At 42.2% G+C, this 18,169-nt stretch overlaps 1 protein-coding gene across 2 annotated transcripts in view; it reads left to right on the forward strand.

The window, feature by feature from the left end:
- Window positions 1-18,169, forward strand: part of cachd1 (cache domain containing 1) — a 77,401-nt gene that overhangs the window by 14,916 nt on the left and 44,316 nt on the right. For both annotated transcript variants that reach the window (XR_006843611.1, XM_046391827.1), the window contains exon 2: window positions 14,241-14,303. Coding sequence is in view for 1 of the 2 variants with exons in the window: in XM_046391827.1 (XP_046247783.1) it covers window positions 14,241-14,303 (63 nt within the window). In the remaining variant the exon portion in view is untranslated. The remainder of the gene's footprint in view (window positions 1-14,240; window positions 14,304-18,169) is intronic.

Below are 18,169 nucleotides of genomic sequence, written 5' to 3' on the forward strand. Positions count from 1 at the left end.
GGGGAAAAAGTGATGGGCTTCCCCTGCTAAACCTTGCACATAAGCATGGATATTATTTCCATCACAGTGTAGGTGCACACAGGCTAGCACCTGTGATGGCTAAGTGCTGGCTAAGATAGTAAGATACATATAGAAATATCAGATTGTGTAAGCTAACTGTTGCTACATTAGCCATCAATTGCTGGAACTGGAGCAACTACAGCAGCTGCTTCATTTTAGCAAAGAGCTTCGTTAGCTAGCAGCCTGGATTTAAAATATAGCTGGATAAATTTATCATAAGTCCTCTACTAGTGACCAAGGCCTTTAAACTACCTTTGGCTCGCTCGTGTAATTGATGTTAACGTTTATGTAACTGTGAGTGCAGATTGTCATTCCCAAACAGGTTTAATGTGATGTCTGAAATATACGCATGCATCAAAAAGATTAAGTCACATCTTTTTCATGGATTAAGTCTGAGACTCAGTCACTAAACTGTTTGTGGTCTAGTTTGGGAACAGAAGTTTGTCTGTTAGCCTTTTTATTCACAGGAGACTCTTGTGAGTTTGTTGGAACACAGACTGATTGAGTCTCACCTGAGCCAAAACCAGCAGGTGTGCATTTCTAATCTCTTTTTTTGCATTTCTTTTTCCCTTCTGTCTCTCTTCTTCCCCGTCTTTGATCTCTCCAGAGGACACACACACACACACACACTCGCACACAACCTCCCTCCACTTTTCTCAGACACATTTCCAAATGTGTTTCAGAAGTTTTTACTTGAGTTGTTTCTGAAAATGTTTGATTGGTAAATATTTCCATCTTTGCAAGATCTTCCAGCCATCTTTCCTGTTTCTGCTTCCATCTATATCCTTTTTTCCCTACATTCTTTATTTATTTTTCATTTGTTCCTTTGTGCCCTGTTCTTCCATTTTGTGTCTCTTAGGATATTCTGCTAACTTCAGATGCAGATTTCTCATACAACGTGTGCGAGGGAGTTGCTCAACTGCATCTGCACGATAGCACAGAAAAAAAGGAGATTTGTGTATGCTTGTGTTTTTTATGTGTGTACTTTGGCATCGTGGTTTCCTGCCGCAAGTGAGGGTCGCAACTCATAAACTGTCCTTCTTTTAATTCACTTGTATCTGTGTGTGTGTGTGTGTGTGTGCATGTGTGTGGTTGTGGAGTATTGGCCATAAAGACATGTCAGATGTGAAGTTAGAATGAAAAAGTTTTCCAGTGTGTCATGTTGAACAAGCTTCTTATTTGCCATTAGATGCATGATGCGTTGGTGTAAATGAGTCCATATGACTGCATAAATGTGCATGTATTTCTGTAATTTAGCCAACCGTGGACTGATGTTTTCCTTCCTCGCCACAGCTCCCAGGTTGCCTCCCTCGGCACGCTGAGTGGCCAACACAAATCCTGCATCCAGTTAATCACTCCATGTCATAAAGATTAATGCTGTGCTGCACTCTGCACTGTTACGCTATGGCATGCGTTACTCTACTCAGTAATTTCATTTTCTGTTAGTATTAGTCACATGTGTATTTTGAGAATTTCTTTTTGCTACGTTGTCGTTTATGTGTCATGGTGGATACTGGCTGCCCTGATTAAATGTCTGGGGAATGTACATTGAATATGTCTGTCTTTGGGAATCCTCAGTTTGATCTGCGTATTCTCCGTTAAAGAAATAGTCCCACTGAAAACTTGATCCTGGAGAGATTTTTCGGTGCTTTGTCAACCGTAAAAATTCATCTCACCTCTGAATTTAAATGAAAATTTGCCTTTGAATTGTAAAAAACAGAAAAAAAAATTTGTCTTATGGTCCTGTTTAAACAGTCTAGAGCACATGGCCTAAGGTGCATGGTCTCAGTGCATTTAGGGTGTGTCAAGCTCCCTTCTGCTAGTTAAACAGTGCGTAATCTGGACACAGACTAAGGTGCAAGGCCTTCATATTTTTGCATGTTTATCTGATGGGCTCTTCTGATCGGCCTTTAGGGGCCGCCGTTCAAACTGTTTAGAACAAAAATCAGCCAATAACAGCCAGTGGCCGATCAGTCAGAGCTCCCTTACTTCTAACTACTGTGTGTAACTGCCCTAAGAATACACAAAGGAGAACAAAGCACTGTGTCTATAGAGAGACCTTATAACAGTGACTAGACATGAGCTCACATCGTGCTCAGAAACCGGAGGAGGAGACCACCCCAGGAGCATTTTTTCCCTCTCTGTCTTATGTCCTTTTTCTTCTTTATCTTTTTCCCATCTCTCTGATTTACTGCTTCTTCACATTCACCTGCCTGAGACCTACACCGGCATATGTTTGTGCAAGCCAATATTCTTCTTTACTTCTTCCTCTGTATTTTTTTACTTTCAGTAGTCTGAGGATCATCAGTTGGCTTGACTCTCACCATCTCCTTTAAAAGGATTTTTTAAATTTCCTGAAAAATGCATCTTCTCTTTGTTGTGAACAAGAGTACCATGTATTATTTGTCTCTTATTATGGTGACATAAAATATTCGTACCAGTTTTATGCATACTGCTGCTCTTGTGTACATGTGTACTGATGCTTGTAAACTGCGAGTAAACCCCTTACAGATGAGTCGACAGCACAGGAATGTGAAGATAATCCAGGGTACTTTGTGGAGACAGTGCAGGCGCCCCGTCTGAACATCCTTTCACTTGGCTGAGAATGGAGCTCTTTTGGCAGGAAGTGTATATCAAAGTTTTGAATTTATTGACACTGGGCAACAAGCCCTTTGCTCTGTGTCTCTGTTTCTCTTCCTCTGCCTTTTCTCTGACCCTTACTTGAAGTTTATCAGTCTCGGTTTTTTCTCGCACTCTTTCTGACCATTTTGACACCTCTAACGCGTCAGTATGAAGTTTTGGCCTTGGCAGGGTGTACCACTGGGGTGTGACTGGGACTTGGTGGTGCCAGAGGAGGCTGCTGGCAGACTGGCATTGGGCCCTGAGATGGCTGAAGCCCAGTCCAGAGGTTAAGTGCTTGTGAAATTTAACTTAGTTTCCACTGCTCTACCGCCTGTGTGCTTCAGTCATTTTGTTTGCCATCTCACCAGAAGCCTTTGGTCCTAAGAGCGGTAATCCTGTGTTTTTTTGTTTTGTGATCAACTAAAATCAACCAAATCAGCCCAAATACCTCCCCCCCTCCACTTCTGTCATTAAAATGTGTCTCTGTTTATCTGTGTAAGCAAACATGATGTGTTGTGTTTCAGATTTCATCCAAAAGTGTCGATAGCTGGTGTAAGCATGCCCTTGACCCAACTGTAGGCCTCAAGTAATAGTTATAGGAATGCATAGTACACTTAGCTAACCATGATTTGTAGCAGAGGCTCTTTTTTAGTTTGAACTCTCTTACCCCGATCCACACAGTAATTTACTAGCATTCTTGATGTGAAGTTGGTCATATGAAATGAGCACAGTGCTTCATTTGGATCTCGACTAATTGTCTTAGTCCCTAGTTATTTATAAGATTTACGCGTCGTCAGTGGCCTAAATGCATTGCTGCTCAGTTCCTTGATGGTTTAACTACAATCATCCTTTGGCTCTCAGTCCTGTTGTGTGAATCAGACACCATCATTTATGGACTTCTCAGTATGGAGAGAAACACTCACAGCCCCTATAAAACACTGGATTATCTTGCATTCAGGTCGAACTTACCTGGCAGCGGTGTGTGGGGTTTCGTTTTCGTGATCTTTCACTCCTAGATTTTATCAGCTTAATGGAGGTGCTCAGGTATGCAGCTTTGATCTGTCTTTGGAAAACTCTCATATCAGCTCCGCTTTAACAGCAAGTTGCTATTCCCATAATGCACTGCTGGCTTGGTACTACTGTAGCTACACATGGTATGTGTTGTTCCTTTCATGCTAAAATCCAAAAAGGGTAGAAATTTTGTGTGGTGTCTGATATCTCATTAAGGTCATGTTCAGTATCAGTGTATTAAAAGGGATCTTCTGATCTATAACATGAATGCTAGAAAAGTTAAAAGTTAGGCATGCCAGTGTCAAGCACTGCACTTCTCATAGTTTTGTATTTCTAATTAGTGAAGCATGATTAGTGCACAGTTCTTGCAGCCTGTGGCCATGTTTTAGTAACTGCTTTGTCAACCGCGTTGGCATCAAAGAGACCTGTGCTGGGAATGCTGTGCTGTACTGCACCCTGCGCCCCTTAAAACATGCCCCTCTACATGCTCTACATGCATAATTTGTAATAAGACAAACCTTACTATACTCCCCTGTCCTATCCTGTACTGAACTATTTTTGCTAGCCATCTGTGTGTGTGTGTGTTCATCATCCATGCTCCTTTTTTTTACCTTCAGTTTACACTGTTTTATGATTATGAGTACCCACACACCAGTCATTGTTAACATCCAAAGAGAGAGAGAAAGAAGGAAAGCTCCTTTACTCTTACTAAGCCGCCCGATTGCTTCTCTCATTTGAGTCACACTGACTTATATTGGACTGTAGCTAAGCCACAATTCATTTGGCTCATTACCATCCTTTGTCCTGCAGGAGAGCTAAATAGACATGCTAGAAGTGCGCTTAATTTCACAGACAAGAGAGTAAAATGCCTATAATGTGGGTCCTCTGAAAGACATGTTTACTCTTGATTCACCTCTGTTTTTTTAATCTAAAACCCAACGTGTGTCAAGAGTTGGCTGCAGATCAGCATTTGAAATTTACGGTTGTGAGTAGAAAAAGGGAGACATCATGAAAACGACCTGGCAGTAGTCATAATTTCATAACTGATATTATGACTGCTGACTACTGACTACTACCCCCCAGTGTATCTCAGATTTTACTGCTCTTCTTTATTACCAACCATCAAATAAAGGCTGAAATATTGGGAGATATCCAGATTTTACACCTTAATTCACAGCCATAGCTTCAAATAAACAAGAAGTTTGGCTTTGGTGTGGAGAACTTATCAAACCACAGTTGCACTATCTCTGTTCTTGACTGCTCTTGTCTGACCCGCCCCACTTTTCTGCAGTTCTCCATAGTCTCCCCTCTCCTCCCATCTTCTCTCCTCCACCCTCCATTCCCTCCCTTTTTTCCTTCACATGTGGAAAACATTATATCCTGTCTGGTGGAGAGGGAGAGCAAACATCCCAGGCTGACACTGAGAGCCTCTCTGGTAGGTGTAAGTGGTGGTGGGGAGGGTGTTCAGCACGGCAGTGACTCTCTGAGGCTGTTGTACCTGCCACTAACATGCATCTTGGTTGAACGACGTAAGTTCGCACCAGGTGCTGCACTGCATGATCGTATCTCAATTCCCGCTCTTTATGCAGATAAAATGTAATCTTTGTACTGTACATACAGTCCAGATAATTAGGAATTTGTCTTAGACAGTATTTAACAAAGTTATGAAGTTTTTCAATAACTCAGCGCCTCTGAAAATCACACCATTTCTTTAAGGAAGTCTGGTGACTTCCTCCATATTACTTTTTACTGTATTTGTATTTGTCAAGAAAATATTGTCTGCTTTCATGAATTTACTGTAAATAGTGAAATCAGTTGAAACTGTGTTCTCAAACAGCTGCTGTTGGCAGATAACACACACTTTCAGACAGAGTAGCCAGCAGGCCAGTACTGCAGCGCCAGCACAAAAAACTTACACAATGTTTTTTTTTACAAGGAAAGAAACAACATAATGTGTTGCTTCAGCCTCCCATCACACTGGAGTGGATGAGACCCTGCTTGAATGAGGGAGAGGGAGATTTTTTTTAAAAAAAAAGGTCCAGTGGGAGGTCTTTATACTCCAGTACATTTTGCATGGATGATATCTTTAGCATCTGCAGATGTGAATTCAAAGCACTAGTTACAGCTCCTCCTTAAATGGGAAGCCTCATCATGAAGGTGTCAGACCATTTTGGGTGATGACTGTTTGAGTAATAGAAAAATGTTTGAAAACAAGATTTCTATTTTGTTTTGATCCTTTGCTACTTTGCTTTCATGGCGGCAGGCTAAAACCACCATCACCACATCCTTAGCGCTTGGATCAGGGCTCACTAAGTTAGGCTGTATGTTTGTAACTTTTAAAAACATTTCAGGCAATTCACTGGTCTTGCAATACTTTCCTCCAAATTTCTTTTGATTACCCTACAAAGCTCCGACACTCAGTGTGAGTATTTCAGAAGTTTTAAGACTACATCAGCAGTCAGGCCTTAAAGCTTCATCGTTCAGCCTTTCTGCTGAGTACAGCCTGTGATTTAGACTGTGCCATAAAAAGAGAATTTAACTGTTTTTTCCATTACAATTTAAAGTCACATTACCATAACAACCAAGTTATGTTTTTATGAGAATGTAAAGGCTAAGAATCATTTCAGCTTGTGGCAGACACTTTTTAAAGTGCCCACGAGTGTCGAGTGTACAAGCACACAATATATAGAAAACGGTATTCAAACACACTCAGGTGTGGTATGGAGGTGTTTTTCAGGGCTTGAGCTTAGTCTAAGTGAAGGGAAACCTTAATGCTTCAGCATACCAAGACATTTTGGACAATGCTATGCTTCCAACTTTGTGGCAACAGTTTGTTGAAGGCCCTTTTCTATTCCAGCATGACTGTGGCCCAGTGCACAAAGCAAAGCTCCATAAAGACATGGTTGGGTGAGTTTGGTGTGGAAGAACTTGACTGGCCCACACAGAGTCCTGACCTCAACCCCATCCAACACCTTTGGGATGAACTGGAACAGAGATTGTGAGCCAGGCCTTTTGGTCCAACATCAGTGTCTGACCTCACAAATGCTCTACTGCACGAATGGGCAAAAATTCCCACAGAAACACTCCAAAGTGCTGTGGAAAGCCTTCCCAGAAGAGTGGAAGCTGTTATAGCTATAAAGGAGGGACCAACTCCATATTAATGTCTATGTATTTAGAATGTGGTGTCATTAAAGTCCCTGCTGGTGTAATCAGGTTGGCCCAATACTTTTGTCTGTGTAGTGTGTATATAGAAGACCGAAAGTGGAGCACAGTAAATCAGAGCCAACCACGTTGTTTCAAAACTTTGATTAGCAGGCTGCACTCGTCCACATGCTCCCCACACTAATGTAGTCTGTGGGCCAGGGATTTGGAGCCATTGCCTCAGGTTGTTTTTTAGTTAGATTCAAGCAAATTTAATTGACCCCCTGCACCCTCAAAACACAGCAGCAAGCGGTTGGCAGACGGCTAGTCATTTAATTAGTGAACCTACTCCACTGCGTTGAAATAGAGGCGCATTTAATTAGCAAGGGTTTGGTTTCTCTGTGGCGGTTATAGTGACATTTAGAGATCCATGTTTGACATGTCTCTTCCCGCTCAAACCCTTTCTCATTTTTTTCTTTTTTGTGGCGCTAAGGGGACAGCTTTGATTAATTTAGATTAATTCCATAGTCACTGAAGCATGCTTTGAAAATCTGCGCATGATTTTCTTGTCATTAAGTAAGCAGTTAAACTTTGGAGAGACATTTAGAATTCATTTGGAAACAAGATATTGATTCCTTTATGCTTTCCTAAAATCTGTAGCGAGCAATGAAAGATTTTCCAAGGAAAGACATGCCATTTATCTGACCCGAACCAACAAGCCTGCTTTGTGTCCAGTGAATGATTAATGTGAGCCACAAAGAGTGATCATAAAACCTAAACCGAAATTGTTGTTATGTTTCTCTCCTGAAAATCAGGCTACTAGATTTGCTTTTGTCTCTTCAGGTGATGTCACCATGTGTCATTTGATTGGGTCACGATTAAAAGAATGTGTTCACTGCTTTTAGAAACAAGTCTCATTAGAGGGTGTTTTCCAATCATTTAAAGATACATATGAAACAACTTCCCTGACTGTGCTCTTTGACTCTGCATATTTACTTGTTTCCTAGTAGGACCACTGGCGGTGCAGCTAGTGGTTTCATTAGCTGATTGATTAATTGATTGATATGAATGAGCTAAATTAACTAGCAAACAGCAGATACAGTTTGTAGCAGTTAAAAGGGGTAAACCAGAATTTTTTTTCTCCAAGCTGACAAGAGTCATGAAGCTGAACCAGATTAATGGTATGTTCAGTCTCATTTTTCAGGACCTGTAACCTTCCAATAGTCATATCTATATGTTCCACTGAGAAAGAGAATCACAATCAATACCTTTATCGTCTTACCTTCCACAGCTTCCTTCAGCCGTGGCTGTAGTCAGTAGACCTGTTGAAAAGATTCACCAGATCCAGAGCTGATGTTATGTTGTGCACAGTTCACACAAACACTGAAGCCTTTTAAAGGATTTTTGAGGTTTTCTAGGTTAGTCCAATAGGCTCATAACATATGTGTTATGGAGCAGTAAGCTGCAGGTGCAATTATTTCCGACCTTTTGTGTTGTATTGCTAAAAATACAGCAACTGATCTCTCTCTCCCCTTTGCTTCTCCACTCCCAGGTGCCTGTTTCCTGGCTCTGGTTTGTAGTGTTCAGAAGAAAATCGAGATGGGAGGGCGAGGTTGGGGATGGAGATGTGGCAAAGAGTCGAGGAAAAAAGTAAAAAAAAAAACAAAAACAATACAATAAAACAACACACACGCACATCAGAGGCGAAGCTCGGATGCTCCATCCCCAGCTCCAGCCCTTTGTAGTGCAATGAGCGGAGAGTTGGCTGGGGGCAGGGAGGGAGTGAGGGGGAGAGGAAAAGCCAAGGGGAGGGGAGGGGGGTAAAGCATTGAAGGAGGGAGGCTGAGCTGTATACCAGCAGCATGGAGGAAGCAGCAGTTACTCTGCCTTGGGCTTAAAGCTTTTATCTGTCAGTTGTATGGAAAGCAATCTCTCAGGCCCTACAGCTCCAAAATATCTACACTGCAGCTTTATGTGCAAATCTGACGTGTGTGTGTGTGTGAGACAGACGTTGACATTCACAGAAATTTCCTACAATGAGAAGCAGTTGATGAGCTACTTAAGCGCGCCAGGCCTGTGCGAGTTTTCTTGTGCACGTACTTGGAATGGTTCACGCACACATTCGAGATGTGCCACACCCAAGTGATGCCCTCCAGTGTGTTCACAGAAGAACCTCGGACTGCTGATCAACAAGCCCTAAAGACAGGATTAATGGGTGTGTGTGTGCATGTTGTTGTGTGGATGCTTTTCAGTTCAACTCCAAATTAGTGAGGCTTACGGCTCCACTCTGGCCTTTGAAGATGCAGGAATTGCTAATAGGTGTATTCCCTATTCAGCCCTACCCCTGCAGCTGACCTCCACTTCCTCTCTTCCTCTTTCCTGCTTTCTTTTTTCCCCCTTCCTTTCTCACTATTACCTTCCTCTCTCCACAGTCAGCTCCGGCTTTCCTTCACTTCTTCTTCTCTGTGCAGATTTCTACATGTGTTTCCCCTTTAAAACATATACGAGTGGCTCTTTGGGTGAGCCCCAAGTACTGTCACTCATCTGTCTGGACTTTATTCTCTGCCCCACCACGAACAAAAGAGTCACTTTAAAGGAGAAGAGCCTCTTGGGGTAGTTTATTGTAGACAGAGGAGCTGAAGAGGCAAGCCCAATTAAGTGGAAGCCATGTACATGGAGGGTCTCCATCCTTTAACAATTTAAATAAGCATGCTATAGAAGGTTCAGAGAGGATTTGGGTGTGGTGGCTTTTCCTTGGACTCTATGTATCAACTGTATAAGCCCGTGATGTATCCTAAAACTGACAGGATTGCAAACATTTTTTGGCTTCTTGAGTAAGAGATAAATGAGTTCTTCTGCTACATCCGACAGAATCCTGCTGCATTAATCAACAGCCCTTAACAAATACACCACAAGACAATTCTGGCATTTCTCTCTGCGTCTTGCAGTTTGAGACTCCTCTCAGGTTTAGCCATACGTGTAAACCAGTGGTCTGTGGTTGGGATTAACCCCAAGGTGGATGGATTTAAAAACTGGTCTAATGAGACAAAGGCTGGTGCTCTGTGATCAGTGGACACCAGTTTACTGTTGAGAAAGCTGCCTACTTGGGTCCAGGATCTGTTAAATGTCAGTGTTCAGTTTTCTCGGAAACAAACAAAACATTAGGGTTTACATCCAGTGTCACTCACCGAAACGCACTGTGTGTGTATACTTGAGGTCGTACAAACATGTCAAGCGCATTTCACTCCTCCATAAACATTAGCAAAGCTGATTTATTTAAAAGTGTTTTAGATCTGCTGTTTACATCCTTGTTTACATGCAGTCTGCTCCTTCCCTGTCTTTGTTGGTGCATCGTAGCTTATCTTAGCATGTTATGGCCCCCTTTATATTGTTGCAACAGTGCACATGCGTCCCACTGCTGGTAAACGAGGTTGACAAAACGTGGACCCAGTCAGAAAGAAAACCAGCTCCATCTGAAACTTGAGAGGGAACCTTGGAGGTACTCCCCCTGACTTGGCTTTGGACCAAAACCACATTTTTGGATATGCTATGAAGAGCCATGAATAACCTGTTTGGAGGTTTGTTTCATCAGTCATCTAAAAGGATTACTACTGTATGTGCACTTGACATGCTGTTGCTGCAAAGTTACTTTATTACGTTGCTTATTGTCTACCATTCACATTAAAACACATTGACAAAGTTGGGTTTCTACTAGAAAATATTCCCATCTGACTTCTCATCAGTTTGCTGGATAATTCAAGTGTTGGTTTTTCTCATCTTCTCTTATCTCTCATATTTGTTTTTCCAATACTACCCTGCCCGGTGAGGTGTCTGGGGAGGTGTGAGTACAACCCTGACAGTGTGTACTTCTCTGTGTGCGACTCTGTGCTGGTGCATATGTCTCTGTGTACATTTCACTGTTTGATTCTGGGTCAGGGGAGGCCACAGGCCCACGGTGGCCCAGGCAGCCTCAGGCCTCTCAGGTTTCAGAGCTGAGCATTCCTCGCTGGCTGCTACATAGCTGTGAAAACCGCAAAGCAGCTCCAACAACAAACACTCGGGGCGCTGGGGGAAAGATGGCGAACCTGTGGCTAATCAACAACAGGAGTTTTCTCCCTCTACAGGATTTGTTCCCAAATTTTTGAAAATTGCTGGCTTAATGGAAACAAAGTATTTGTTAATTCCAGTGCCCATTTCGCCACCCATTCTCTGCTTATTTTGTTGGTTTAGTGTTTTGAAAGCACATGCTTCCTGCTAAGTAGTGGCAGTTCTGTTTGTGTGTGCTTGTTCGTGTTTATTTGACAGTTTGACATCCTGGACTTTCTCTCTTTTTTTTTTCCATAAAGAAGGGTGTGGAACAGTAGACTGTCTGGGCTTGGTTTTACACTTTGCAAATAACTGAAATATGCAGCTGTGTGTGTGTGTGTGTGTGTGTGTGTGTGTGTGAGATTACAACATCATGAACATACAGGATAGAATGCACGTGTACAAATACAAGTATACAAACATACACATCCACACACACATGTGAATGCAAGGTACATAGGCAAAAATTAAAGCTCACGGCCAAAATGAACAAAACTAAAGCCAAATAGAGAACATTTATAGAATGACTAACCAACAGAAATGAGTTTTCAGCAGCTGCTTAAAACAAGTCACAGATTCAGCAGATGAGATGGATTGAGGCTGTTCCATAGAGAAGGAGTTACAACTGCAAAAACACGCCGACCTCTGGATTTGAAACAGGAACAGGGAGCAGATTAAAGACCTTGATCAGGTGATCAGAGTGGTCAACAGCATGAATAAAGGCGCAACAGCTCTGCTTTATGAGCCGGGGCCGGGCCATTGTATGTAATTAGTAAAGTTTTGAAATTAATTCTGGGAGGCCAAAAAATATGCTGAAAAACACTGCTGGAGGACTGCTGACTCCGATTAGGGAGTCAGGACGAAAACTGAGCACTTTGTTAAAGTTCTGCTGCAGACGGATTGGCAGCAGTGTTTACGCTAGACTGTGTTCATAGGCCGCATTGGATATAATTGGATTTTTAGAAATTACATTTGATACTTAATCTTCAAGTATGAAGTGAATGGGCTAATTGTGGTCCAGAGGAGGACATTGTAAGGACATTTTGGCGCATAGCTGCATCTGTTTATTGGTGTCCGTCCCTGCCTGACTTTATCTTGTTTGTGTATGTTTCCTTTTCTTGTGTGATAGTAGTTTTTAATCAGAAGTACAAACTTGGCTGATGGGTGAATGAGTTGATGGACAGAAAATGTATTTCTTATAATCGGTTTGTCATTTCTTTCAATTTCCAGGCAAAAGTTCCAAGCATTTTCTGGTTTCGGCTTCTCAAAAGTCAGAACTTGCTGCTGTTCCTTGACTTATATTATGGTAACCTAAATATCTGTATGTTTTGTTCTGGTGGTCTCATAAAGAATCTGAAATTTGGAATGCATAGTTTTAATTTAATTTCTTTTTTAAATTCTGTTTTATTAATGTTTTCATCAAAAAGTAGATGGCAGATTAAGGGATAGTTAAAATAATCAGTAGTTGTGGCCAACTACACAAAAAAATAACATATTTTAAGGGATCTTGTTAAAAGTCAGGTTCTTGTTATGTTTAGGAGGCTACAGTGTGTTGAAGAAACCACACACCTTTGCCTTTAATTGCATGAAACCAGCGATGCTTTGCTTTGTTTTGCTTTGTCATTTGTGTGGCACAGATCTGTTGAGAGGTGTTAAGGTGCAGCCATGGCTTAGCAATAACAGCCTATAGTGAATCAGCTCCAGATGAGTTGTGGTGTGGTGCATTCTGGGTAATTGGTTTCCACTGGAATGTGACTAACAAAAGGTGTGGACAGACAGCAGGAAATGGTTGCTGTGTGGAACCAGGTAATTTAAGGCTTTGTGTGCGGTGTGGTGGCTTACAGTGAAACACCTGCCTACCTGCTGCCTCAACACAAACATTAGTTTTACTCTGTTTGTAGCTACCACATAGTACTGCTGCCTGTGTTTGGAAAGTGTGTGTCAGGAAGTAAGAGAAAGAGGGTGAGTGTGTGTAGTTGATGGGTTCCAGGAGGCCATCTCAGTAAAGGTGTGTGCATGTTGGTGTGCGTGTGTGTTATTCGGGCAGGTCTTAAAATGTTTTCCTGGGGCTCTGTTACTGTGTGTTCGGACTGAGGTCACACCAGGACTCATTTTCTCCATGCCATAATGCACCGCTCCACTTCCTGTTCACTGAGCAATATAAATCAGGGGCTATTAAAATGTCTTGGGGGGAAAGTTAACATCACCTTGTGATTGGAGCTCCTGAAAACCTTGATTTTGTGTCGTGACTCGTGATTGACCTACAGATTGAGACAGGTGACCAGGGGCCTGATGTGAATGGCAGGACCCTGATGTGAATGGCAGGACCCTGATGTGAATGGCAGGACCCTGCTGTCAGGGTCTGTGGTGGGTTGTTTTGGAAGATAAACAGGTTTGTCATTCTCCCTGGACCAGTAATGAAATGACTTCAGATGTACCCGTCTGAACACTTATAGATGATCTGTGTCTGTCTCAGTTTTAAAGCTGAGATACACTGGATTAACAAGGTAATTTAATAAGGTAGCGATACTGTGTTACTGCCACATTTGCACACATTAGGCCTAAATCCATCAGCGTACACCAAATCAGATTACTCTTGGCACAAATCAGTCAAGTGTGATGGGCAAAGCTTTGATTTCCAGGTTGAAGGTGTCTGTTGCCAGCTTTATTTGTTTGAATGTGTTTGGGAATTCTCAAAATTCAGTGGTGGAAACCATGGAAACAATACTTAGTTAGTACTTGATGAGTTATTTAGTGAATAGAAATGATTTTTCTCCCATTTCACTGAACAAAATAAGCCAAGCTTGTAAGATAAATCCGTGTGCAGTGTTGATGTCCGCTCAAGAACTCAAAATAATAAGGCTTCAATATAATAGAGGATAAAATTATCAGGAAGAAAATAAATACGGAATGAGTAAAGCAGACTGAGAATGTGACACATTTATTTCAGCTTTTTGTACTTTGTGATGCTCGTGTTTAACCACAAATTGTCATCTTAATTATAGCTGGTTTAGCTTAATTAGCATTACCGGCATAAAAAAAGGTGAATACTTTACAAATGCGAGAGCTCACAGCCGTGGCTCTCAATGGAAAAAGGCGCAAATGCATGAAGTTGTTGTGACCTTGTGATAATAATGTAGTAATACGGTGTTTGTAGGTTTAATAGCAAAAGGTCTCTGCTGAACACCACCAGAAACCAAAATCTATCTCTGTGAAGGAACTGTGCCAGGTGATGGCTCTCAGTTATTGGATTTGAGTCTTTAGCATTCCTCCAGATCTAACCTCACTGTCTGCTTCCTTCTCTCTCTGTTTTCCTACAGAGGATTTTCAACTCATTTGTGTACACCGAGAAGACATCAAACGGAGAGACAGAAGTGCAGCAGGTGAGTAACAAAGCCTTCTCCTTTCCTGTGTGTGTGTGTGTGTGTGTGCGCGTGTGCGTGTGTCTGCCTGTTCGTGCATGCATGTGTTGTGGAAGGTGTCTGTTCACTGCTGCTGAATTGAACACAACACAAGACCACAGACACTCGCCATCAGAGGAAAAAGAGGGTTTATTAAAATTCTGTGGCTGCTGTCTCATTGGCTTTGAAGTTCTCTGTCTGTTTTTCTACTTGTCTGTGTGCTGTCTCTCTCCTTCTCCTGCTGTTCACAATATGGGTGCAGAGCTGCAGGCAGACAGGATAAGGAGGACCGAAGGAGAGAATGGCATCTTTCAAAAATTGAGATTTGTTTCGTGTGACCTTTAAAGCACAAGAGAAAATATCTGTGTGTCGTTTTCGTCACAGGTTAGGAAAACTTTGCACAGAATTTCTGCCGTCTGGTGTCAAGTCAAACATGATTGTGCGCAGTCATTGTGTCTATGTGAGGGAGTGTGTGTGCTCGCACTCGTGTGTAAGGGATCTTGGAAGAGTGACAGTAAACACCAGGCTGGTAAACAGCCACCAGCAAGAACAGACAGGCTGATGTTTGTATTTCTCTCATGACTCTGTTTCCGTGTGTGCACGAGTGTATTCATCTGTGCATGGGAAACGTAATAGTATATCTCACCTTGCAGATATTTACTGCTTCTAATTGGCCTTGATGCATTGCAGTGCCTTCATGTCAGTGGAAAATGTAGCCTATTTCAGTAAATAAAATAGGCATTTCCATTCACAGAAACCTCGACTACACAGCACAAAGTCTTAGGTTTTGAATTGATGTCATGTGCATTCTGGTGTGTGTTAATAAGCACCAGTCCGAGAGCAGCGCTGACTTTTACTCATTTTGGTTCATAGAGTTCCCATACATTCGAACTGCAACCCTTCTGAAGCAGACGCCAAACTAATTCAGATGATGGCTCTGGTGGAGTTGGCTCGTGGGTTCTCTCTGGGCACAGGGTCTGTGTCCCCGAGCCAAAGTTGAGGCTCAATTAGGAGTGGCTCTGCAGAAGGACAGGACTGTAAGGGGCTACAGAGAGGAGTCGAGTTCCTCCTCTGGAAATTTATTATTCGGCAAGACGCGCAGGCATCTGTCGCTCTCTAACGACACGAGCCCTCCCTCTCTCTGTCGTTCAGCCTGTTCCTGTCCGTTCTGTGGATTTATTCTGCTTGTTTAACTCGTTGACATGTGCTGTCAGAGTGAAACCGCTGGCTGCCAAGGTTTTTATGCTCGTCCGCCGTTGTCATGCGTGCAATGCTGTGTGTTGGCGCTGAGTTGTTTTAACAAAGTAATGTGAGCGTTTGATAGTTGCCCCTTCTACAGCTACTACTTCCTGTGAAGAGTTGAAAAAAAGACTTAATACTTATACTTTAAAATAAATAATTATTATGCAAAATTTAACTGTTATCTCGGACAGGACGGTCCAGTAAAAGAGAGTTTCATTCTCAGTGAGGCATTTTTCCTCGTTGAATAAGGTAATACATTGAAAAAAACAAGATCACGTAAAGTCCGTCGTGAGGGTGAAAGTCTAACATCAAATTCTCAAACAAAATCTTGTTGGCCATTAGCTCTGAGAAGATGTTCAAATTTTTCTTTTAGAGGTAGTAGACTTCTCTGTTTTTATTGACATCCTCACTGAGGATTGGTAGTTTAGGCAAATGCACATGCTTCTCAAATCCATCCAGAGTCAACTCTCTTGCCAAGCGAATAAATCAAGGACATCTGTAGAAGAAAATAAACCTAACAATGTAAGGAAACTCGCCAAACCCGCTTTGATTCCGATTAATCACAGGATAAATCGAACGACCGGCAGCATGCATTACTGGGGTTCTGTGTGCCACTCTAGCTTTGGAGCGTTACAGCCAGGTAGGTGCAGCCTTTAGACGGTGACATTTAAAAAATGGAGGGAAAAGGACATCCAGAATTAGGTCCATTCATGTAAAAAAAAAAAAAGAGAAGAAGAAAATAAAAGCGATTTTGATTAGTTCGCTATTTTTTCAGGTCCACACTGCCAATGCTGCCTTCACTATTTTATTAGCTTACTGCATTTACTCCTGCATTGGGGTATTAGTTTATAGATTTTTTCAATTTCTGATTTTTTCCATATAAATCTGAATTGACCATAATTGGAAGCAACAGGTTCACTTGTCACACCAGTGAAAATGCACCCAATCAGCATCAAAATGAGTTTATCCAGAGAAACAGGTGCCAGTCACTGATGTGCTCTGTTTTTTAGATCTGCAGAATTCGACTGGTGGCCTCCCTCTTATACTTACCCCTATACTAACCTGATTTCTCGGTCTTGGTCCTGCCATGATCACTACTGCCAGTGACTGTGGTTGGGGCAGACTGGCAAACCTCAAAGCTCCAAAACACAAGATTTAAGGGTGCACCCTTTCCACTCATTGCAATTCTGCGGGCTGCACCAACCCCACTGGGTGCTGCAAACCCTGAAACCTGGTTCAGATGGGTTAGCAAATGGAGAGCGGCGCTCTTGTGTTTTGGAGAATGTGGTTAATCTGTAGAGCGCAGGTTTGCCTTGGCTGCACTGGGGCAGTACTGTAACTGAAGCTTTTACTTGCACTGCTTGAAGGTTCTGGTTTCTCTTAAGTCACTCTGTTAAACTCTAGTCTTGCCCCCCCAGCTCTGGAAACACTCTTCAGCTGAACACTGGCCCAGTTTCCCCTTTTTAATACAAAGTCCACTGCAGCTAATTGCCATGCTTCCATACATGGACTGTGCTGTGTGTGGAGGCGTACCACGTTTGTGTGTCTAACTTTATGTCCGTGTGTGAGAGTGCACATGTTAGTTTCTTTGTGTGTGTGTGAATGTGTGTGTGTTCCTTGCGGTGGAGCAGGAGTAATTGTGGGCTGTACCTCAGGCCCCTGTTAAACCCCTAATAGGACCAGCGGCCGGCTGATTAGGTGTACAAGCGGTCAGTGGGTCGCAGTGCATTTCCCTGTTTCTGGCTTGAATCACAGGCCTTTGCAGGCACCAATAATTATGGGATGTGAACAAAAGGAGTCGAGTTACTGTGGAAATAAGCCTTTTTTGTGTTCAGCATTGCTGAGTTGGTAACTGACAATGGCTTCAGAAAGTGTTCAGACCAGGCTGCCATTACTGTTCATTTTATTTGTCATTGTTATCATCAGTGCACACTTACTGCTTGGTTATGAGGATTTTCTTTTTCTATTTTTGAGAGTATTTTTTTCTGGAAAAGAAGAAACTTTGAGGACTCTTTGAGGGAACTCTCTGAATTCACCTCAGGTCCACCCCTTTTCCTTTAATCATCCCATACGAACTTGCCTACAAAACTCATATATTTGAAAGGTCATACTATTAACCAATAAATTACCTCACTTTGCATACTTGGCCAGTCTGTATGTGGAGTGAGCATGATTGTTGGATTGTTGTTTGGAAAAACACAACCCTACATTTCCAGTTGAAGCAGCTGGAAATGACATGATACCATAAAAGACACTTGGACCAAAGGTGTTGTTGGATTGGGTGTTTTGGGAGTAGATAAAGGGTGCTTCTCAATATTTGTTTGGTCACACATTTGACAAAATGGCAGAAGCTAGTGGTTGCTACTAGCTAATGTTGAACTGAAACTTCGTGCTGCTGGTGGAACACTGTTTATACTTCACTGAGGTACTCTGGTGGTCCAGTAAAAGATACTTTTGCCAAAGGATATGTGGATGTCTTGTACATCATCAAACCCTGTCAAGTATTTATTATGTATGCCCCACAAATATCCAGTTTACATTTTTTTCAAAACTTTAATAAGTCTGTGATGCTCTTAAATATTTTAGATTTTAGATGATAGGCAGGT

This window comes from Scatophagus argus, chromosome 6 (genome assembly GCF_020382885.2).
Source record: "Scatophagus argus isolate fScaArg1 chromosome 6, fScaArg1.pri, whole genome shotgun sequence".
Taxonomy (NCBI): domain Eukaryota; kingdom Metazoa; phylum Chordata; class Actinopteri; family Scatophagidae; genus Scatophagus; species Scatophagus argus.